The sequence below is a fragment of the Lepisma saccharinum genome, chromosome 5, assembly GCF_977018435.1.
Source record: "Lepisma saccharinum chromosome 5, izLepSacc3.1, whole genome shotgun sequence".
In the NCBI taxonomy this organism is placed as follows: Eukaryota; Metazoa; Arthropoda; class Insecta; order Zygentoma; family Lepismatidae; genus Lepisma; species Lepisma saccharinum.
In genome coordinates this window covers 69,929,950-69,954,542 of record NC_139233.1, presented here as the reverse complement: position 1 = coordinate 69,954,542, position 24,593 = coordinate 69,929,950, and the positions used below count along the sequence as shown (strand labels likewise).

Here is a 24,593-nt window from a genome sequence, read left to right as displayed (position 1 = left end):
TGTAATTATTATAATTAATAAAGAACTGCACCTTCAAAGGAAAAAAAGCATCAATGAAAAATTATTATGGTCTTTGTGAGTTTTAGTGAATGGTAAATATGTGTACGACTCTCGTGGAATAATATGTTATTAATTTTATTAATGATGGTATTTTCTTGTAATTATTATAATAAATAACTGTGCACATATAATCAACAAAGAAAACAGTGACTCGATAACAAAAGGGTTTCTTGAATTTTGGTGATAATAAAAAGTGTGAACCTGTGATTCCCCTCCCCCTCAAGTTTCAGTTTCTCGTTTCTCGTATGGAACGGGTAAGCTAGGGTTAATAAAGAAACATTTAGTAATTTGTACATGTGGGCCATGTGTAAAACACCTTTATAATTGAAAATTATATGGATGAAACAGTTTGTTCCGCACTTAACACACATTGTTCATATCTATGCATTTGTTGCTTTCATAATAAAATATGATATTAAGGAAAAAGTCAAGTGTTCACTTTATATAATTAACGGATTCCATTATTCTTTGAAATATAAAACTTCTTGGCAATGTTTAAGACATGTTTCTTTGCTCTTGTTTACAACACAATCTTTAAAACAAAGAAAAACTGTTTTATTTCTTAAAACAAAAAATACACAAATTTTGCCAAGCCTTAAGTGGGTTAACTAAAGGTGTTAGACTGAAATGACGTCAGGGCTTGATGGTGACTTCGGGAGTTGTGACTCGTTCCCAAGCTCCGAATGCACGACAGGCAGAGATGCTAGGGAAATAACCTCTCTACCTCGGTGGGCGAATATGTATCGTGGTAAATTCGAGATCTCTCCGCAGTTCGTTTCCTAGCATATTTAATGTCCCTCTTTACCGATTTCATCTAATAAGTTATGCCCATACGTCGCTATTAGCCCTGAGGAAGAAAATGCACTTAAGATAAGGAAAATAGGAACATAAAATATATGAGAGGGGTTCCTATAATAACCAATGTTCTTTCTGAACTTAATAATTTGTTTTGTATTTTAAAGTCCACTTTATGCACAGAAAGGCTCATCAGGACTGAGCATACAATTTAAAGTAGAATCCGAAACACCTTCTGCCTCCACCGGGTATCGAACCCGGGGCTCCTTGACTAACATATGGGTTAATATGATAAACTTAATAAAATGAAGAACAACGATCACAATAAAATTGTCTGCTGGTTTGTTTTGTACTTGAATTATTGTAATGTTGATGCCTTTAATTCCTGCAACTTCATCTCATTGTTTTACTAGCGTACGCAGGATATCTTTTCGGAGGGAGCTAGAAGTGTAAAGGTGGATATTACACTGTTTGAAAGTTACCTTGGTTTTTCCAGAGTTCTTTATGGCTGTCAGTTGAAAACTTTGATTTTCTCAAAATTTCGGAGTGGGCTCCAGCTCCATCAGACCCCTCCTGCGTACGCCAGTGCATTATTGGAACTAGAAAACCATATATATGCAGTGAGCATATTAAAGGATTTCAGCCATTGCAGAAACAATCACCTCGAACGGATTTTTTAAATTACCAGCGTCGAGGGAATCTCCATTGTGAAGTTTGCAGCACTGCTTATAGTCTGCTATCACCGCAGACCGCCGTCAGCTTGTATCTGTTCCTGGACGGTTTCTTCGTTTCACATTAAGAGCGAAAGCTCCTCACGTGAGTCAAATTATAACTCCGCAGCAAAAAAGGAAAAACTAATGAAGAGACGCTCCGCAAATTGAAACAAACACGAGAAGGTCACAATTTGATCCACCTCACGCCATTTGGGGCAAACGAGAGAAAAAAGTGTTTCAAAATCATCGAGTCATCCCTTATTACATGTTGTTAATTGAAATCGTACTTTTTATTTTAATTTTAAAAAACGGTTTATTATAATTACATTTCCTAACACGTGCATCACGATCTTCGTACTTCTTGTGTGAAATGCAACAGTGAACCCGATAATTTGTAAAAATAAAATTATCATCCCGATAATTTTGTAAAAATAAAATTATCATTTAGAGAAACGTATTGCCGCGGGTCAAGACTCTCACCCTTAGTGCGAACGGTCATGGGTTCGATCCTCAAAATCTCGGCAATGGGGTAGCATCGTGAGGGCTGTTGGCGACCTATCAGGCTATTCACGAAGTAAGTTCCTTCTGTTTTCTATTTAAAGAGTCACGAGTTTGTTGCAAATTACAAATGGTCAGAAACTTTACATCGTAATTTGCATATCTGTACAACCACCACCATAGTTGGGGAACTTGTCATGTTGTATGACATTCGTACCGCGCATATCCCCGTTCACACAGAAAAGTAAATACCAGCAGCTGAAACAAATACATACATTAATAATAATAATAAAAAAAAGCCTGTTGCCCACTACCGAGAAGGAAGCACGAAGATGTATATAAAAACGCGCATCATGTGATACACTTTGGCGTCACCTTTACAAATGAAATTATACACAAAAATGTATCGAACTATCAACTGACTCTTGTACGAAAATACACTTTAGAGCATCAATCGATGAGTTTCTGATGCATCAAGTAGATTTGATGCACTTAGTTTTCTGTGTGTCATTCCATTGTGCATGCGCAAGTGCAATTTCTTGCAGACCGCAGACTTCTTTGCCGATGGTCTGCAAAGGTTTGTGCGAGCCATAGGAGAGCGGAAATCTATACCTCGGACTTAAGAAACCACGCAAACAGAAGTTCACAGTTGCCGTTCACGAATTAAGTTTACCAATTACGTATACAAAATGTACTTAATGTGGTAGTTACGCACTTGCTATGGATGAAGAACTCATATAGTAAATACATTTTGGGTGTCAAAGACTTTGCGAGAGTGAGTCTCGAACAGCAACCGTCTGCCACCTCTTCAAGGGTCTGATTTCGTTCTTGTCTCTTCGTTTGTAAAAGCCCGTCTTGAGATTATACGATCCACAGCCACGATAGCCTGCCATTTGATTGCCTTTTTCGAAAAGGTCGCCCTTTAAACCTGTAGGACGTGGCGTGCCCAAAATTTTCAAGGGGGGGGGGGTTACGTATATATTTTTTTAGTAGTCAGCCACCATTTTTGCAACCTTTTCCTGCCTTTGATGTCCCATTTTTTAGAAACACTGGGCCAAGGAGGGGTTATTACCCCCACCAACCTCCCTTTGGCACGCCACTGTCTGTAGGTCCAGTAAATTCGTTTTTTGAAAGTTGATGGTCCGATCCCAACAATTTTACTCGTACATAACTTTCTATTTTTAAAATGTTATCTAGTAATTAATATGTATTCTTGAAATTAAATATTAATAAATAAACTATCCCATAAAGAGTAAAAAAAAGTTCGATTATGTGTAGGCTTGTTGGCATAAAATTATGTTTAATTTACTTGTCAATCATGGGATCTAATGAAATATTATTTTTTCCTCAGGCCAACATGATTACATTAATTTGATAAGGGCTGATTATAATCAGAATATTTAGACTACAAAATTTTTGTCAATTGAAAACTGGTACACAAACTTATGTGGTAAGTTTTAGAAGAACCTTTCGCGTCCAGAGTTAAGTAGCAGAGCGCGGTCGAGAAATCTGCCTTAAACCTTAATCAGCCAAAAAGTCATTTTGTTGTCTGCATTCATCCTTCACAATTTATTATAATTTATCATTATTCTGGTCCCTGTTGACGTGGCAGTTGGCCACACTAACACTATCAATTTCTGTTGCCATCTAACAACAGTAAAAATTGCATTAAACCAATTTTAGTCCTAACGGCCATTACACAGTTAATATCTGATAAATGTAGTTTTAACGATTCCGTTTTTAAAAATATATTTATGGTGCACTTAACTGCAATTTATGATCATTATGTACCTTTATCTTAATATATAAAGGAGTTTGTCCTCACTCACTGACTCATCCAGGCACAGTCCAAGCTCCTGAAAGTTTAGGGGTGTCATTCTCTTATGTCTGTTTGAATTGCTTTTTAAGTTCACTTTACGCACAGACAGGCTAATCGGGACTAGACCTACAGTTTAAAGTGGGATCCGAACCACTGTAGAAATTGTAATACCAGTACCAATAACAATCATTATCTTAAATTCTAAAACATTATACTGATCATATCTAAGATTCTCTTTCTTATTAATTCCATTGTTTTAGGATTATATCATGAATGAAATCAAGTATCATTAGAATGAGCCACTTGGAGTAATAGTTAATAACATTTGGGTTGCTGGACAAAAAAACCGGACACTTGCATTTTTTGTGATAACGCCTAAATTCTGATTCGAAGGCTAACTAAATGTTGCAGAAATTATTGTGCATGTTAAAGCTGATATAATTATTCTATGACTAAAAAGCCAGCGAAAGTGAAATAAATATTGTTCAATACGAGGGTCACTATTTATATTTTGAGCCTAACAATGGAAAAACAGGAATTTGGCATTGAAAACTGCTTTATTGTTTTTCGAAGTATTCTCCTTTATGGTCAATACACTTTTGCATTCGTTCGAACCATTTGTCAAAGCAGTTTTTACAATCTTCTTGAGACACCTCCATAATATGGTTTTTGAACGCATCAACGGCGTCTTCCGCCGACGAAAATCGTTGTCCACGCAATTTATTCTTGACATTCGGGAACAAGAAGAAGTCATTGGGTGCCAAATCAGGACTGTACGGCGGATGACCCGTCAATTCGATTTTTTGACTGTTCATAAAGACGAGATGTGTGACAGCTGGCATTGTCTTGATGAAGAATGATCCGACGGCGTTTGTTTCTTTTCCGTATTTGACCGAAGACCTCTGGCAAACAAATTCTTGTGTACCATTCAGAGTTTACCGTTCTACGTTCCTCTAAAGGCACAGTTGCCACAGTTGACCAGTTTTTCCGAAAAAACAGGCGACCATTTGTTTCGATGTGCTTCGAGCGCGAACAACTTTTGTTGGATTGGGTTCATCTTCATCTTGAAACACCCATACAGACGACTGCTGTTTACGTTCCGGCTCATATGCATATATCCATGATTCGTCACCTCTTACAATCTTATATACGTCTTTTGAAGCACCACGATTGTATTTATTGAGAATTTGTTTGCACCAATTGACACGAGCGTCTTTTTGAGTTTTTGTCAAATTGTGTGGGATCCAACGAGAACATACCTTTCTCACAGCTAAATGATCATGTAATATTTTATATATGCTGGTGGAACTAATGCCTATGGTTGCCTCAATCTCACAGTATGTCACACGACGATCTTGCAGTATTAGGTTTTGCACAGCATCAATGTTTTCTTGAACAACAAGTGATTTCGGACGACCTTCGCGAATCTCGCCGGTGAGCGAATGGCGGCCACGATTAAATTCGTTATACCAGCGTTTCACAGTGGTAAAGGATGGGGCTTCATCGCCAAATGTGGAAGTAAGTTGATCGATGCACTCTTGTCTTGATAACCCACGTCGAAAATCGTAAAAAATCATCGCACGAAAATGTTCACGAGTTAATTCCATTTTATTGTTGTCACGCAATCTCCAAGGCAACATAAACAACACAAATCAAACTATTGACAAAACATTTGAAGTACGTTATGGTCAATAATGCCAGGCGATTCCGTGCAAACGTCAAATCGCGCCTAACTTCAATCAGTGTTGCCAAGGCTCAAAATATAAATAGTGGCCCTCGTACTTAACTGAGAGCGTAATTCATAAGTAATTGCAATTCAGATGTCAAATATTAAGGTGTCCGGTTTTTTTTTTGTCCAGCAGTATATTTCAATTTGATATTGAAACCAAGACAACGTGTGGTAAATTTTTTCTGCAGAAAAGAAGTATATTTTCTTTTCTGACAAAAAATAATAATTTTTACAGTGTGTATTTTAAGTAATTAAATTGTTTCAAAGGATCCCTTTCTAATTCCTAACCGTAAGTTGTTATCTTATTATCGTCAATAATAATGTCGAACGCGGAACCTTTGATTAAAAGGCGACGACGCTACCACTACGACATCACGGAGGCCCCTCTTCTTTATTATGGAGTAAGCACCCAGTACATTTAGGAAGGGATTTTTCCGAAATTCAACCCCTGAAGGGATAAATGGACACGGAAATATGAGTTATAAAGTGCTCAACAGTACTTTCTATGTGTGCATTCTTAAATCTTGGCGCGTGAAGCTGCAAGCGGATCGATAGGGCAGGGTAAAATATTCAATAATAATAATGATAATAACTGTTGCAACCCGTTTCTGTACATCGACAGTCAGACTGAAATTTTAACGGCAGAATTTTGTAAATGTTGGTGTAACTTTTAACAGCGCACAACATCCTGTTCGATTTAGGCAGTGTGTCCGGCGACGAAAATCTCCACCACGATGGTCCTCAGCTGCTACAAAACAACAAACATGCGTCACCAAATCATCAAGAGGAAAAGAGGAGGGCAGGGGGGAGCCAGGTTGACTTGCAAACACACATCCTGTCACGTGAACCAACGATAATGCGACGGTGCACGCAGTTAAGTACATACGGTAATCTGGTAATTCGGAGTAACAACCCCCTTTGGACCGGCCCTCATTATGCACTTCCCAGGATAAAGGAAACAATTTTCCAACTGTTGGTTATTACAGGCCGTGCGTACTCCCTCCTTTTCTTCTCCAGCGCTCGCCCCTCCGACAAGACCTCCTCGCCTCCAAGATTTCTCTCAGTCATGCAAGAAGCATGGGAAAGTTCGACAATAAGACGCACTGGTCAAGAGAGAAAGAAGGATGGGTCGCCCAGCGAAACGGTGACCTCCGACACGGGTTGAGGCCTCGTTAGCATGCAGGTCAATCAAGTGGGGCAAGAAATGAGTACCCGAGTACACAAGTATTAATAGGATGAGTCGAAGAGCAGCTGTCGCAAAGCTTCTGGAGATCTATTGTAATTGAGGCTACCTAACATAGTTAAGTACCGTCGTTAAGGATTCATTAAAAACCACCCTAAAATTATGCATGCGTGTATGTATGTATACATATAAGGCAGAGGCGCCAGTAATGGTAAAAATCAGGAGACAATAATACTTGATGCAAGGATTTTTCTTAAAATTATTATTATTAAGATAAGGCATAAGTTGTTTTTCGGGCATACTGATGGAGTGACCTTCCGTGAAAGCACTCAAATGTCAACCTCTCTTCCACTTTGTACATCTGGGCTTCATTTTCCCAGGCTAATGAAGCTCTGACGCCTCACCAAACAGCCAAGATAATCATTTGTGGGGGTTGTTGATTTGATCTTGCGTTTTAAGTCCACTTTACGCACAGTAACGCTGATCGGGACTGGACCTACCGTTTAAAGCAGGGATCCGAACCAGTATGAGCCTCCACCAGGTATCGAACCCGGGACCCCTTGATTACAAGGTGACGACGTTACCACTACGCCATCGGGGAGGTTCTGTTATCATTTGTGGTGGTTGTGTTCTGTCGTTCATGTGATTATGATTGTCCCTTCATCCATGTCATCACTATCTATTCATTCCCATCGACGCTAATCGCTATTAGTCTTAAGTAGCAGAGAAGCGAAATAAAATCAAATCTATAAGTCCCGAACAATGGGAATACATGTACCGACTTAGGTAAATTCTTGCCACTCTCAAATAATATATAATATACATATACAGGGCTCAAAAAATCCCGGTCGCCAGGTCGCTATGGCGACTAAAAATTTCGGCCTGGCGACTGTGATCTTATGCTGTAATATGTACGAAATTCTAATGATTCAAGTTCAAATTGCAATACAGCGTAAGTTAGCAAATGATTTTTTTCTTTATCAACGTTGTGAACATTCCATAGAGTCCGTAACAATTTCTTACCCCTTGTCCCCCAACACCCCATTTCCTGGTTTCTCAAATGATTAAGCGATGTTTTGAATACCGTGATGCTCAGCATCGTATACAGAGTGTTTCAAAACCCAAACTTTGGAAATGTATATCATGAAAACCATAAGAGATATTTACACCGGGTTTTCTGCATTATAAAGCCTCATCCATTGAGATATTTTTCAATGCTTAAAATTATCAGTTCACTCCGTACAGGAAATTATATAAATTAATAACTGACAGAAAGCAGCATTCAATTTTTTACAGAAATGAACTTCTGAGTAAGAAAAATACGTAAGAAATTAACGAAGGGTCATAATTAGACATTTGATGACTGATGCCATGTCAGTCTGTCATTTGCGACAATCTATCCCATCTTGTTATTGTTTTTATCATTTGTTATCTTTGTTTCTACTTTATGTTGTTCCAGTGTAAAATGGCCAAATAAGACTGTACCTGAAACTCAAAGGAACAGAAATAAATATTGGTCATGTGCAACATTTGATGAATCTTTGACTGGCGATTTTATGGGTTGAGTGAAAAGTGCCATTTTTTGGACATATCTCCATATATGGCAACACTAGCAGGTCGAAATATTGCCAACAGTCGAATGCAAGAAGTGTCTAAGAATTGACTATACATTTACGTGAAAATTCGTAAATCAAGATTTTGTGCCGAAATTGGACTCTTGAGAGAATCCTAGGCTATCCCTGGTTACATTAGAGTCTCTTCGCTCACTTTCTCCGCTACTGTGCCCGTTTTTTTAATTGATTCAGCATGGCGTATTCATTGGAGCAGTGCGTGTTCATTCTTACACTTATGTGCAAGAGGTTTTCCAATAAAAATGTCCTGCTTCTGCTGTACCTCAGAAAGCAACTGTTTTACAACCAGTCAAACACCCACAAATCGTTTAAGAGTTGGTATTAATTGTTGAAAATCAGTTCTCAGATGTTTCCAGCAAATTAACAATATTTATTAAAATAATGTAATTGCTTTTATTTAGATAAATGCTAACATAAATTTATGAACCCAGTGATAGCCTTCAGAATTAGTTTAGTGCAGAAAACCCGGTGTAAATCTCTCTTACGATTTTCATGATATAAATTTTCAAAGTTTGGATTGCGTGACTTTTGAAACATACTGAGAATGCACAATTGCTAGTAGGTGGTTTCCTGGCGCCTGATTTTCAGAGCTGGCGCCTAGCTTTCAAGATCATTTTTCGAGCACTGTACATATATTTGAACTGACAAAAATCTGCCATTTCAATGAGAAGTTCTCCAAAATGCAATGATGAAAAGAACCTTCACAAAGTGCAATCACCAACACAAAAATACTGACATTACTGACCAAAGTTATCCACCCCTGCAAACTCCTTGGTGTGAGAAGAATCGATGCGTTCGGGCGCCACCAAAAAAGTTTTGATTAGCTTTCTCACATAACTACAAAGAAAAGTTCACTCTAATCATTACTGAACTTGGTTAATTTTGTCTAAGTTGTTGTTATTTTTAAACAAACGGTCAAAATGGACAAAAAAAATTGGTACTTGTGAATAATAATTTATTTGCTTGTCGCCTGTTTAAATATACGTTCGGTCCGCAGTACCATTTTCTTTGCAGTTACAAACACAAATTCCTTTCTGTGTAGAACATGACTCTGATGGTTGACGGCGAGTTCAGCTACTTTGAAATTTGTGTTTCTGAGCAGAAACGTCTTCGAGAAAGTATTTTCTCAAGGATTTAAAAAAAAATGAATATCAAGGGAGAGCGTAAGGGGTCGTATAAATATCAATTTCCGAATATTAAAAACGAGACATATAAGGCATTTTTATACCTGCCCGAAGCAGATTTTCTTTGTCTTTGCCGACGACCGACATTTGATGCGAGTAGCATCTGACGAGATTTAATGTCATGTGGCCACGGGTGGGAGCAGACAGATCGCGTGATCTTCCTGTACACAACAGGTGCATAGCGATTTCACCCATCCACAAAAAATCACAAAGGGTTAACTTTAAAAAAAAAATACGGAAAATAAAAACAATACAAATAGGAACTCCCACCCACCCCCCTTTCCTTCCTTACTAATTCCATCAGAGTGCAATTTTTCAAGCATGTTATATCCGTTTCCCACGACAATTCGCGCAGACCGTCAATTAGCTCGACCTGAAATGGCCAACTTTACAATAGTTCCCCAAACCCGTCTTTTAAGGCTAACAGGCTCATTTTGCATGCAACGAAAATTCAAGCAATGTTTTTTTAGGACTGAGCGGATACCACTTTGAACCGATACTCTTACCGATTCCCACCGATGCTGATACCAATACTTGAAAACTGTAAAATTAAAAGTTAAAAGTTGTTCAAAATATTGGTTAATATTAGTAGGTGAGTATTCCATTTCAATTACAATCACCACTTTACTAGTGTTTTTCCTGTAAAATATAAAAAAAAACGACATCAGAATATTAAAATACCTGTTATGGATCCACAAAATACAATTTTTGCACATAATATAGGTGCAAAATCAAAGTAATTTTCAATTGCATGACTTCCAGGATAATCAGATTCCGCTAACGATCCAAATACCACAAAAGTTTCGGTCTGTATCGGTAAATAAAATACAAACGACACTTTCCGATGCCGATACATCGGAATCGGTTGAGTCCTATTTATTTTAGATAACATCGGTGTCTTAATGTACAGCACAACATATAGTTAGTTATTCTATGGATTGTAGCCACTACTGATATTTAGCCTGGTGAAAGTTCTTTGTACAGAGTTTCCAATTTCGCAGTGACTTTAAGCTTATAAAACTATAAATACGAAGAATTTTTGAGCGACAAAATTGGCTCCATCAAGATTCAAACACGGAATCCTTGCATTCTGTACCAATACTAAAGCAGATCTAGAATAGTTGAACTAGACATGCAAGATAAACTTGGTCTTATTTAAAGGGAGGGATTTGACGGATCTTTAGAACGCCAAAGCGACTTTGTGGGCGGCAGGTAGAGCGGATAAGAAAGAAAAGAAGACTACAGGAGCCTAATTGGACAACCTGGTGGTAGGAGACCTGTAGAAAGTTGAGAAGGGCGTGAATGAAATTGGTATGTTGATGTCGTGTCTGAATCGAAACGTTCCCTACTACTACAGTTGAGCCTTTTCCTGCCAGATGTCACTGCGAATGTCACCCACCACGCTCTGGGATGCAAGCGCGCAATACGGAAGCAGAAGCTAGATGGCAACCGAATAATGTTTTGAGCCTATGTACTACTTGAACATTTACATTTTAGAATAAACAATCATTAAAATGTCCAAGTAGAACTGAGTTTTAGATCGCAATCTCTATTCAATAAACACACAAATTAGAGAGAGAAAAAAAAGTGTACTGAACTTACCTTGCCCGTAAGGATGATAGGAACATTACACGCTTGCATGGACCACAACACAGATACAGGCGTCAAACCGCCCATGAGAACGTAGAGCAGAGTTAGGTAGGATACGGAGAAGCCCACTGCACCTGTCGTTGATCCACCGTAGTGAAGGATGAGGGCGGCGATGGTGGCTGTCTGTAGTGCAAGAAAGGAACCTTCTCCCCAGGCACTGAAATGAAGAAATACATATAGCTAAGCAACTTAGTCTAAAAGGTGATTCAAAAGCCCGGCAAAATGGAAGAGACAAAAATAAGAAGTTACACTTACTGTGCTAAGAAGCAAACATTGTGTCGGAAACATTGTTCTAGCAAGAAAATATCACATTTTGGAGGTATAGATTATTGTAAAAGTGCGGTAGCCTGCAGAAAAGAGAGCGTCGGGTCGTGGAGTTTCTGACGTCGGATTGTGGAAGAGCTGCAGGTTGGCTGTATGATTACTCGAAAATTGAATTCATTAATTAGAAATTCAGTTTTAATTTTACTGATTTACCACGTTTGCTCGCGACGAGTGTGTGGTGGCTAGCAACGACGTATTTAGAGGGTCCGGACCCATAGTTTAGAAATCGACGGTTATTAATTTTCCTTTGAACTTTTTTTTAAAGGCTTTTAAGACTTTGAAGGACAATACCAAAGATTTATGCTTGCACAATACAATTTATGATAATATACATGAATATTAATCAGGAACTTTACTTTTCGTAAATTGGATCTAATATCCTTTTTGTTATTCAATAAATATTCAATTCTTCATCTACTTGACATTAATTTATATTTAAATTGGTATTGATTAAATTCAATATAATTATCATATAATAATTTTAATTTAAACATTACTATTTTTTTCTGAGACACTTGGTTTGGACACCCCTTCGAAATATATATTTTAGATACGTGCCTGGTGGCTAGATATTCGAAACAGACATCATATCTGTTTTAAGAAGGTGTCTCAGAAAAGGTATTCTATGGCGAACAATAAAAAGGAAAAGCCGAGGATAGAATCAATTCCGGAAAGAATAGTTTAATGGTACACTTAGGTGAGCAGTATTCAAGACTAGAGATAAAGGATTTGATGAGTCGTGGGTGCACCACTACGACCCAGAAGGAAAACAAGCCAGCACAGTATGTAAATCGCCATGGTCTACAACACCGAAAAAGGCGAAAGTTGTTCCATCTGCAGGTAAGGTGATGGTGATCACTTTCTTTGACTATAAGGGAATTTTGTATGAGCACGCAGCCCCTACACTACCGTTACATCAGTATACCACACGTCAGTGTTGGCGACATTGAGGAGGCACACTGAAAAGAAACGTCCACGACTTCATCGGAATGTGTGGCGATTTCATCATCACAAAGCACGACCTCATGTGGCAAATCAAGTCATGGCATATTTGGCGAAATTCGCCATCTCCTGTGTACCACATATCTCTTATATCTCCGACCTAGCCTCCTGTGACTTCTTTCTGTTCCCTGCACTCGAGGCAAAGCTACACGGCCATCGTTTTGCGGACTCTCAAGCAGTGCTGAAGAACTGATTCTCAAGAATATCACAAAGAATGGCTTACATCATGTATTTGCGGACTGGTACAAACGTTGTCATAAGTGCATTCAAGTCGGAGGGGACTACTTTAAAAAAAATCATGTAACCGTGCCACCAGAGTAATAAACATCTGTACAAAAAAGAAAAAAAGTCGCTCTTGACTGATCAACCCTCGTAATAATACAGTAATAATATACTGCTGGGGATCTTTATACGAAAAAAACAACAACAGGTGTATGCAGTTGGTAGCGGTGCCAGGGCCTTCTCCGTGGATCCGCCTCTGATCCAAGTGTGGCTCTAAACTTCTGCACATTCTTGAAGAGAACTGCGGTACGTTGTTGTAGACTGGTTAGAGCTTCTCGCTACAGCGGTTGTGTAAGGAGTGCCGTGTTTGCCATTATTTAACCTGAATGTTTGTCCTTGTCAGCGCAATGATTGCCGAGGAGGGCCTACGTGCAGAAGACGCCTTCCTTAATAAATGGGGAAGCATTAAGAACGAGCGAGAAACGATGGAAATGATAATTCCACGACCACGGCGAGACGTCGCTTCGTGCTTAGGGACCCCGATTGTCGTTTCCTCGAGTTCTTTGGCGCGGAGAGAAAAAGAGCAAGAGATCATCGTCTTATTCACGGATATAAACGTTGGCGAACTCGCCTAAGATTTCCCGTCGCTGCAAAGCCTCAGCATCTTATTCCGGCCAAGAACAATCGGCTGGTTTCTTCCCCTTCCGTGTCGGCGCGCCCCCCGCGGGGGGAAGTTTATGGATGCCGAACTTGGGTAGGAAAAGTCAAGTGGCGGGGTGTGGTCCCCGGCCATGTTTCCGGCATACACGAAACTGATTTGTGGCGGTCCCTGCGTGTGATGTCGCCTTCGAGGGGCGTACCCTCCTTTTCCTCGCGAGCTCCTGGGCTTACGGATCGAGGTGTGCCCCCCTTCCCCCTTCAACCTTCTACGCCATAAATATTAGAAATATTAATCTCGCCATTAGTTTTGGCTTCTGGTTACAACAGTGATATATCGTGGGCCTTGGCGCACTTAGTCATTAAGAAAATCCGGTGGAAAGTAATTACAAGATGTTCGTGGAGGGTTAGAAAACTTCTCGGGCAATCCTTTTCTCTTCCCAAAGATTAATGTGTCGCTAGAGAACTTCTGGAGGACTCGTGGGGTTTGCGAATTAATCATATATACTTAAGCGCTGAATTATGGCCTCTTGCGGTCTTATATTTGTTGCTAGGTAATGAGTGCTGGAATGCGTATTAATATTACCTACAATGTCATATTTAAGGCAAGCAAAATATCTCAATTAGTATGAGGAGGTCGGATTCTAATGATATTAGAGCCCAGAAGTTTCGAATCGTCACCATTCTTTTCTTAACCTACCGCACGCACTAATACCTAGCAGGGTTTCAAACTGGACCTCGACATTTAGGCGCTACGTGACAACTACTGAATAACATTTAGGAACAAAGCTGAAATATCAGTCGCCAAAATTTGATTCGGTAGCGAAAAGTTCGACGCCAAAACTAGTGTAGACACTGGCGTATGGAGGATTATTTTTTGGAGGGGCTGGAATTGTAAATGTGGAGAGCACATAGCTGCTTTTTAGGGGAGCGGAATGCACAATAAGATAGTTCGTATAATTAGAACTTTCCATTCTCAAATATGGTAGTCGGGGATCATTTCAAGTGATGTTCTCATTTACCACTCTGGTCTTTCCAGTGTTGCACTGTTCTCATTTGAAAATGTTGATTTTCTCAAACTTTCGGAGGCTCATTGGTAGCGTCGTTGCCGTGTAATGAAGGGGTCCCGGGTTCGATACCCAGCGGAGGCACATAGTGGTTCGGATTCCACTTTAAACTGTAGGTCCAGTCCCGATTAGCCTTACTGTGCACAAAGTGGACTTAAAACACCAACTAAACCAACCAACCAATCAAACTTTCGGAGATGGCTGTAACCCCATCAGCCCCCTCTATGTAGGCCGGCGAGTGTAAATGATAAACGCAAATGAACTGTATATTTCTGCTAATTTTATGTGGATTCAAAAATATTCACATCATAATGACAGTATAAATGCCAATGAAACAAATACTGCTTTAAGAATAAGGTTCCTAAAAATATATTATTTTTTAAAAAAAAGAAAACCAATTATTTAGTTGCCTCCTGCGATATTCTATCAATCTTTTGTATGAGTAACGAACGGATGATTTAAAGAAAGAAAGGTTGACAATGCTTTTGATATGTGCTGAATTTCTCTCTATCCATTTTAAAATAAAAATTGACTGAAAATTAATATAGCAAAGGCAACAAAAAAGAAGAAGCAGCATTGTGCCCCTTCAGGTAGCCTATACATTGGAGGACCTTTCGAAACCGGGACCCCCAGCGTCGTGGTGCGCTGTGCCAACCACTCTGCCATGGAGGTCGGCAGTGGCACTTGGATTGGAGCCTTCGGTGTCGTTGCGTGCTGTGCCAACCACTCCACAAAGAAGGTTTAAAAGGTGGTAAATAAAATTAACACTTGTTACGCGGCGCAAGATTATTTATTATAGCTTTGGTTCCTGAGAACTGTCCAAACCCAAGACAACCGTGCCGATACGGTAATTGAAGAAAGCAACTGGAAACCACAAAAATATTTACGCTCCGGGACTTTTTCCGAAAGCGGAACACAATAAACCCCAATTCCACCCCGTGGCGAGGATCTCTCGTCCTGAGGGAAGGCACCCTATCCGGAAAAAAACAATGGCCAAAACAAGTGACTGGCGCTTCGGCAAAGGATGAAGTAAGATGAGACGGCACAAATTTTAATTACTGCCCCCTACGGACGAAGCCCCCCCGCGGATGGGTCCGAGGGAGTTAATTGCGCCGCCCGACCCCCGTCTCGCCTTCAATTTACTCCCTTCAGTTACGCCTTGATTATGCAATTTCATCGAACGTGTAGGCTATCTGACCTTCGGGTCAAGGAGTTGTTGGATTCCAGCTTTGGAAGCTGATAATGATTTGATGATATTTTTTCCTTTTGCAATTTCACACCGAATTGCATTCCATTTCTTCGATAACTTCTTTCTATGTTACCGTTAAGCCCGTCCCCTTCGAATTCTGCAATCAGAACAAAACGCACAGAACACGAAATGGATCACACACAACACTTGTGGAATTTTGCAGCAAACATTGGTGAAGTTTGTAGTTTTCTCTCTTAACGTTGCCTTTCTGGCTTTTAGATACACCAAGTGTCAATGATAGAACACCCTTGTCCACGCCAGAAGTCGAATCTGAGACCTCACTCAGTTCCTGACAATTTAACGCGCTGGACTACGAACTTGTTGAAGCGAAAATACATGCCGAGACTCGAACTCGGAACCACTCAAAACGCTCGGTCACCGAAGTGGCGTGTTATAGTTACATGTAAAATTTTGATTTTTTTGGAAATGGCCAAACCTGACCTGCACAACTGTGGTGAATTAAATGGAATAGCATCTGCGAAACTCAGCTTTCAATGTGTGTGTATAATTTCTCCTGTTTAAAGTACATCACCAGCATTTAATGCATGCAATTCGTTCATTAAGCAAATAAAGGTGTGCATTTTGTGTATACCAATTGACACACCTTGAGTTCTGTGCTGTGAGGATACAAGCGTAGTCATGGAACAAAGTACTTCCCCCATAATCTTAATACCAGTAGTCTTACGGGGGAAGTGTTTCTTTCCAGGACTGTACAAGTAACAAAATACAATTTGTGAAAATTATTTTAGGAAGTATCGAATTTCAATCCCCACACGCAGAACCCAAAATGTGTCAATTCAAACAAACATGCATAATTGTCTTGACTACAGTAAAAAAAATTGAAGTGTTCAAACTGTAAATGATGGACGTTCCGTGTCAAAATTATACGGACAAATGTATCAAAGGATACTTTTTCTTCATTTTTCGTGTAATCCAGTAAAAATGGATGAACTGAAAAGATTAGACACGATCATTTCAAAGAAACCAAAAGTGCACAACCTTGATTTGATGGATTTCGAGTTCTGTGCGCGTAGCAGTCTGATTATCACTGCATCATCAAGTTTGTAGTACCTACGATTCATCGCTTCTTCCGTATCGACCTCCTCCGACTGTGTTCATTTTTTATCTGGAGCTCCGTGACATGAGAAAACATCAAGATGTTCCAGGATGTGGGAGGAGGAGAACGGGGTTTCATTGTCGGAAACTATCTTACGCTGAGTACGAAAGTAAACAAGGTCCTACAGGGCAATTGCATGAATCTCCTTAATGCGCGACGGTCAAATAAGTACTCCAAGTCCGTGCAAGAAAGTGATCATTTTATCCCAGAAGTTTGGCAAAATATATTTTCTGCCATATTAAATCCAAACAATCTATTTTTTCATTCAAAAAGAAGTACAGATACATAAATTTCGAACAACACGACGAAGTTTGTTTAGATTACTGAATGATCAGATTAATTCTAAACTAAATTCTATGGCTGGCACAACAGCCCTTTGACCGCGAAGGCCTGCCAAGCTGGTTTCCATCGGATGACATGTGGTCAGCGCATCAAGTTCCTTTAACGTTGGTTTTTGGCTTCTAGATCAGAGGCGCTACTTTTCTTTTCAAGTGACTCTACAATTATCCTCACGATTCTGGATCAACACCCACATTTTGGACTTCAGATCATTACAACAGACCTAATACCTTGACTCGTAAAATAAGTTTCACGGACCAAAGTTGGATAGACAATCCGAAATCCAGATCGTCTACATGGGAAAGTTGAAAAATAGCTGTTGACAAAACCAGTGAACAATCAAAATATTAGTTTCTTTCACATACCGATAATTTTTCTCTTGGCACTAACGGAAGGTATTTTGTGGTATCTTGTTTATTTTGCGTCACTTTTGGCTAATAGCAACAATGGCGATGAGATTGATAATGGACAGTGACAAACGCACACGAACCCCACAGAGGATGTTACAGGCTGCGAGTGTAGGAACCAGAGCCTCGTTAACCTGCGTGCTATTTCAATGTCTTATCAGGAAAGGTGACTCCTTAGACCTATTAACGAAAGGAACAGAAAAGCATCAGTGGCGTACGTCTCTATCTCCGCGTAGACTATGTTATACACGTAGACAAAATACCTAGATAATTTATGTAAATAACATATAGGTATCGTAGAAGTTAAATAGAATTATCCTGCGGTCATCCTTGCACTCTTCTTTACAATTACTTTTTCTGCTAAGCATCGAACCGTTTAAACGACATATTCTCTGAATTGGTGCAAAAACATATTTCTCTCACGACTGTCGGTATTTTTGAGTTTATATTTTAGCTTCTCATAATGGATTATGGTTGAAAGAGTATGCGAGAATTTTCTGTTGCAAATGGGATCGGTTTTAGTTGGAAACGAATCAAGATGATTGGAATTTGAATTTGATTTTGAGTTTTAAGTCCACTTTATGTACAGAAAGCTAATCGGGACTGGGCCTACAGTTTAAGTGAGATCCGAACCACTGTGCCTCCACCGGGTATCGAACTTGGGGGTCCCTTGATTACAAAGCGACAACGTTACCACTACGTCATCGGGGAGGTCCTCAAGATGATTGGGAAACTGCACTTTTCCTTCAAAACAGTGTTGTATTTCTAGTTTTGTCATTTTGCGTCGCTTTTTCTGTCATTGTTGGCTAATGGCGACGATAAGAATGAACGATGATTAGATGAAACTGATGAAGAGAGACACACAAATAACATCCATGCCTACGCTGGGATTTGAACCGGGAACTTCGGTGGCGCGATCGGAAGTCGACTACCAGGCAGACTCCAAACAGTGTTGAGATTGATTTTCATTGTACACGTATCGTTGGGGCTAGAGCAACAATATGCATACCATTGAACTCGTGAGAAAATTTCCTATTCACTTGAGGTGTCACAAGCTATGGTTTCCATTTAAAATTTTGAAGTTGAATTCAAGATGACAGCGGTCATCATCATATGTCCTGTAACATTTCGCCTCACCCCTATTACAAACCTTCAGTGATAGTTTTGCGGAACAGTATTTCAGTCAACTTTATTTCGGGTGTCTCCATACTTTTGGACCACCCTGTAGTTTATATTGTCTGTAGAGTATGCAAATTAAGCCTATGTAATATACGCGTAATTACGTATAGACAAAACACATAGCCGTAGACTATGTGTGTGCACACGATCTCTGCAGAGAAGAACGTTCCAGAAAAATTGAGATTCTCGAGTTGACTCACAAACACTTGTCCATAATGATGTCTACCGTATAGAGCTTTCTGTAAATTTTGATGTTTAAGAAACTGGATACGCAAGTGAAAACAACATACACTATTTGACACGGGAAGTGCCGGAATTATGTTATCTTCTGATGATAAATCATCGCCGCTATCACGTATCTACAAGCCCAGTCCTCACAAATTATATGTCTATCCTGGTCTTTCAGCGGCTAAAAGATAAATGTCGGCACTGAGAACGGAAAGGGCTTCCAGTTTTGTTTCACTCCATCCAAGCTTCCTCGTAACTCCCGCGATCCTTAACCATATAATTTGTGATTTCACCTTGGGCGCCGAGGCTAAAAGACAGCCTTCTTAATTTCACAGCTGATCTAAATGACGGGAGTTTCACAGCAGGAAGTCCTCCTTTGTCTGCGCCAAACGGGAACCTAATGGTCCCGAGGGCGGGCGTGGAAAACGGGCGGGCTCGAGGAGGGCTGGCGATGACATGAGAGTCAAGCCTAATGCTAATGTTTATGTAATGCTTCATTTCCAAGGAATAACCATCGGCGGGAATTAAATTAAGCTCAGGTCGAGGAGCGTCAAGTTAACTTAATCGTTACCTCACAACTCACTCAGGATTACCTTCTGCGAAGAAAGTGCAGGTCTCCATGTGCTCTCGGACAAGAACGGAGTGAGAAAATATGGCTGATATCGTTAAGGGGATGAGGTAAAGTTTCGCATAAGGTGTACACTTATTTAAAACGTGTCGGAATGATTACGAGTACTAGAAGAAAGAGAACATCAAGTTCTTGGTTATAAATTCAACCTCGCATTGCAGTAGCAAGCTGATCATTAAAAGTCGATTATCAAGTATGTAAATTCTATTTATGATAGCATTAGTTGAGTTTGAGTTTTTAAGTCCACTTTATGCACAGATAGGCTAAATTGAAATGGACCCACGAATCACAACCACTGTATGCCTCCAGTGGGCATCGAACCCTGGATCCCTTTTTTAAAGGCGACGACGTTGCCATTTGATGATCTTGAAAGAGTATACTCGCACATGTAAAAATGTATCAAGAATAATTGCAATAAAGGCAATATGTTTGGACATTTTTATTTTCTTCGACAAGCAATATGTCATCATTTGGCAATTTTTAGGTAATTTTGAGCATTTTTAATAGTTTTCTGGAAGGCAATGACATTTTTGTTATATTTTGAGATTTTATTTATCGTTATCTATTTATGCTTACGAAAGCTTGTTCACACAAAAGGAAACAACATTTATAGAAAACAAAGTAGACCGACAGAAATAGTCTCCAACCCTTTTTTACAAGATTGTAACGTGAAATTTTTTCTCTTGCCAATTGTGATTTAAATCCAGGGAGACTGCTTGCTTTCCGTGTGCTCCAATTATTTCAGCGGAAGTAGAGAAAAGCTTATCCACGTACTAGCAGAAAAGAGACTTATCCTATCATTTAATTAATGTAAAAAAAAAACGGCCACGATTTAAAAAAGAAACAATACAGGATGAAAATTTTGAATTGCCAGTTCTGCAATAATCAGGGTGTATTAACTTCCCTTCTCCGAGTTATAGAAAATTTAAACATTTTATAATGTCATTCATTAAATTGTTCTTCACACCTAGTCAAGGTTGTAAAGAAGATAAGGTGCAAGTTTTTGTTGGGAAATATAGAGCCCCCGTTCGGCTCCTGCAGGCGTCCGGTGAAGCAAACCATGCCTCTAGTATTTAAACCGTGTCTACAGTGTGTTGTTATACAACTATACATGCAGCCAAACATTACTTCATTTAAACATTTACACGGGCAAGACTTAAGTAAAGGGGATAAATCATTTTTCAAATTAAAATTCACAGCAACTTCAAATAACTTTTGGACACTCGAACTTTTCTGCTTTACTTCGTTTACGTATCAAATGATTTATCGTATCGGGTATTAATCCAGTCGTGAAAAAAAAAGATCAAATCTTAAAGAATCATCTCTGCCCCCCCCCCCCCAAAAAAAACCTCCAGGAAGGCAATGCAAAGTTGCTATGCCTCTGCTGGCTATCTGTGCCTGGAGAAACAAAAATGCAATGCAGCCGGCCTCATATTAACATTAATAACTAATTCTACAAACTGCAGACACAACACGGTATCTGTCTTTATATGGAATATATTTTCACAGCAAATTCACCGTATCGTGGTGGGTTGACCTGGCTTTATGGTAGAAACTTATACCCTTGCGGTTTCGAGAGCTCATATTCTTAAAAAATCGAGCTCGTCCAGCTAATTAGCATGAAGTGATCCTGCGCACGGTGGAGCGAGTACCTGACTGTTTCCCCACCACTCCCCAGTCCCTTTTTCCACTCTCGTTCCCTCCAGCGGATCACATTTTCCTTCGCAACATTGGAAGCATCCGTCGGTGACGAGTACACCATTCGACCCACCCGCCCGACATATGCCGCACTCCCCTCATCACTCACCACCCGTGATAGGCCGGGGATTTCGTGCTGATAGCGTTAATGAACTATGGATTATAAATCCGGGACCGCTGTCAATAAACGGGATCTATCTCATTTATCCCCCAGGCTCTCTCTCACCCTGCGAATCCCCTGAGTATATGTGGATGGGGAAGGTGCGTTCATTCTCTCTCCACCAACGCTGATGCCGCAGCTCAGAATGGAGCTTTTGTGCTGCCGAATATCTGTGCTGGCTGCCTTCAATTCTCTTCGAAAATCATTAGTCACGTCCTGCTTGCGTTAAGTAACAGAAAGCAAAGCTCGATGAACACGGGAATAGTTTTCTTACTTACAAGCCATACTGGCCTCTGAACTAAGTAAAATACTGTCGCTCGACTTCTACTTTTCGTTCACTACTTAATACATCATATTTCAATGGATGAAGTTATAAGCGGTTTTTCTATTACATACATACAGTAGGCAAGCCCTGCTTTCTACTTCTCATACTTTCAGAATTCTCCTCATAAAGCTTACAAAGTATCAAAATAAAATGAATGAAAATACCCTCTATGAGACATACACTGCTGTTTATTCTCATACATTATTGAGTGAGGAAAATAACGTTATTGGTTGGTTCCCAGCTTCAAGCACAGAGGCTAGTAGAAGGTCAGCAGAATATATCCAGCATTTGAGATTCGGATTACCACCAGAGAATTCGAGATTTGAGTAACGATTCCAGTAATCGAGAATCATGTAACGATTTGAGGATTTTATATTCGAGTAACGATTTGAAATTCAGGTAACGATTCCAGATTCGGGTAACGATTCCAGATTCGGGTAACAATACGAGGGTTCAAGATTCGAGTAGCGATTTGAAATTCATATAACGATTCGAGGATTCGAAATCCGGGAAACGATTTGACATTTGGGCAACGATTCGATTATTCTAGATTCTGGTAACGATTCGAGGAGTGGAGATTTGAGTAACGATTCGAGGACTGGAGATTTGGGTAACGATTGCAGGATTCTGGTGGTATTCGATAATTAAAGATTTGGAGGATTCGAGATTCGTATGAGAATTCAGGACTTAGTTTCAACAGCTGATCTACGTTGATCTACACAGGAAAAACTGGTTTGTTTGGAACTACCAGAAAAGTTTGGTTGAGCTGTTTGGTTATGCTTTTTGTTTCCGATAACCAAATGTTGCTTGTAATTACTGAATAATTTTGTTTAAGAATACCAAAAAATTTGGTCAGACGAAATACGGTACCCGTAAACAAAATGATACATATGTAAGTAAAGAGAAACAAAACGTTTGGTTAAATTTACTATATGTGCTTGAGCGTGCTTTCGAATTTGAAATAACAATTGTCCAGTTTCGTCGAGTGTAGTATGAAAATCCTTTGTCGAAAATTGAAACTCATGTAGATAGATAATTACTCGAAGCGAGTCTTTATGTTGTTGTGTAACCTAATATTCTGAAAAAAAGCTCAGAATATACTTACTTTATACTGAGTTTCCTACACCGGCCGCTAGATGGTTCTGTCAAAATTTGTAGAAGAAACATAAGTTTTTGGACAACAAATAATGGTACGTTTGATTGTAGTGAAAAATTGTGCTTTAACACTTTCGAAAGATATGTGAACATAAAAGCTACAAATTAAAGAATAAAATGTACTGCAGTGAATAAAAGTGAATTAATTTCCCATGAGCAACCTCTTTGATTCTGGACATATAAGTAGAAGCTAAGTGTGCGGCAGAAACACAAACACGCTCCACAAACGGATAGTTTACCTGAACTTTCTATTCTGACTGTGTATTTTGAGATCAGTTAGTTTCTTAAAACTATCCACCCTAGCTAAAATTAGCCAGATTATAACATAAGTAATTATGAATAAATTATTTAACAAATCGTTTGGTAATTTTGACTAAATTATTTGGTTTGCCTAAACAAATGGGCTACATTTTGATAGATTTACCAAAATAATATTTGCTTTTGGTAACCAAAAAATTGTTTACGATAAACAAATAGAACTTGACCAAATCTTTTGGTACTGGTGAACAATTGTTTGGTTGATGCCTATTTAAACAAACGATTTGTTCACCACTACCATTTTTTTGGTTAATCCAAACAAACATTTTTCTCTGTGCACGTTGATCCACGTTGATTGCAATAATAATTAAAATTGAAACGTCTCTGTGTTACATGAAATTTAAATATTAGTACCTGCTTGAGCCACGTGTGCATTCAACATCATACGTCTCACAGACAGAGCTTTTATCAACAAGAAAAGTACACTGAAAAAAAACCCTGATCATCAAGAAAAGTGCTTTGTTCTCCAGATGAAAGAAAATACAGCAGTTTTGCAAACAGGAGCAGCGGCCGACAAATCACCACAGACAAATCGTCCAGAAGCTGAAACCGCGAGTGGAAAGGGTTGGCCCAAATTTACGACCGTTGCACAAGACGGGTTCACCCTCAATATTTCTTTGCAGGAATCGAATTGACCTCACCAATCAGCAGGAAAAGCCCTGTACTCCCCCGTGTAGGGAGATCAAGCATAATTAACAGCGGAACAGTGCAGGACACGCCGAAAAAATAATCCCGGGGTGAGAAAAATGCCGTGGCTGATTTATACGAGCATATGGTTCTGTTCTGCTAAAGAACATTCGCGTATCTCTGGGGGTGAAAGAAAAAAAGTTGGCTGGACGGGAAGGGCAATACAAAACGACTCCTTTCTATTACCATATGACACCTGCAACGACATGAAAAATCGTGTGCGGTGGAAAAATTCCCCCCGCGATTCTGCCAGACAATAAATCCACCTTCTACATCGCCTTCCGACGTAGGGTTCGGCGATGTCCAAAAAAAGCGCCGAAGGCCATCGTCCATCATGTTCCGGCAAAGTAGTTCCATTAATATGGAGCGCAACCATATATATTGGCCAACAAGTCCATAATTTGCCGGCGAGGTCTTCCCGGACGGGAACAAATGATGCAGGCAGCGGCTGCTAATGGTGCGTAATGGCGGCTCCCCCCAGTGATCGACTCGGAGACCTTACGCACAACACACAAACGCGTTCGCACGCATTTCTAGAACCCTCGATCCTACGGTTCCCGGAATGTCCA

The 24,593-nt window shown here is 39.6% G+C and overlaps 1 protein-coding gene across 1 annotated transcript in view; it reads right to left on the bottom strand.

Moving 5' to 3' along the window:
* The window catches only part of LOC145987869 (mannose-P-dolichol utilization defect 1 protein homolog), a 205,840-nt gene that overhangs the window by 83,113 nt on the left and 98,134 nt on the right, over positions 1–24,593 (bottom strand). Inside the window, exon 4 of the mRNA XM_083122635.1 lies at positions 11,215–11,419. Coding sequence (XP_082978761.1) covers positions 11,215–11,419 — 205 coding nt within the window. The remainder of the gene's footprint in view (positions 1–11,214; positions 11,420–24,593) is intronic.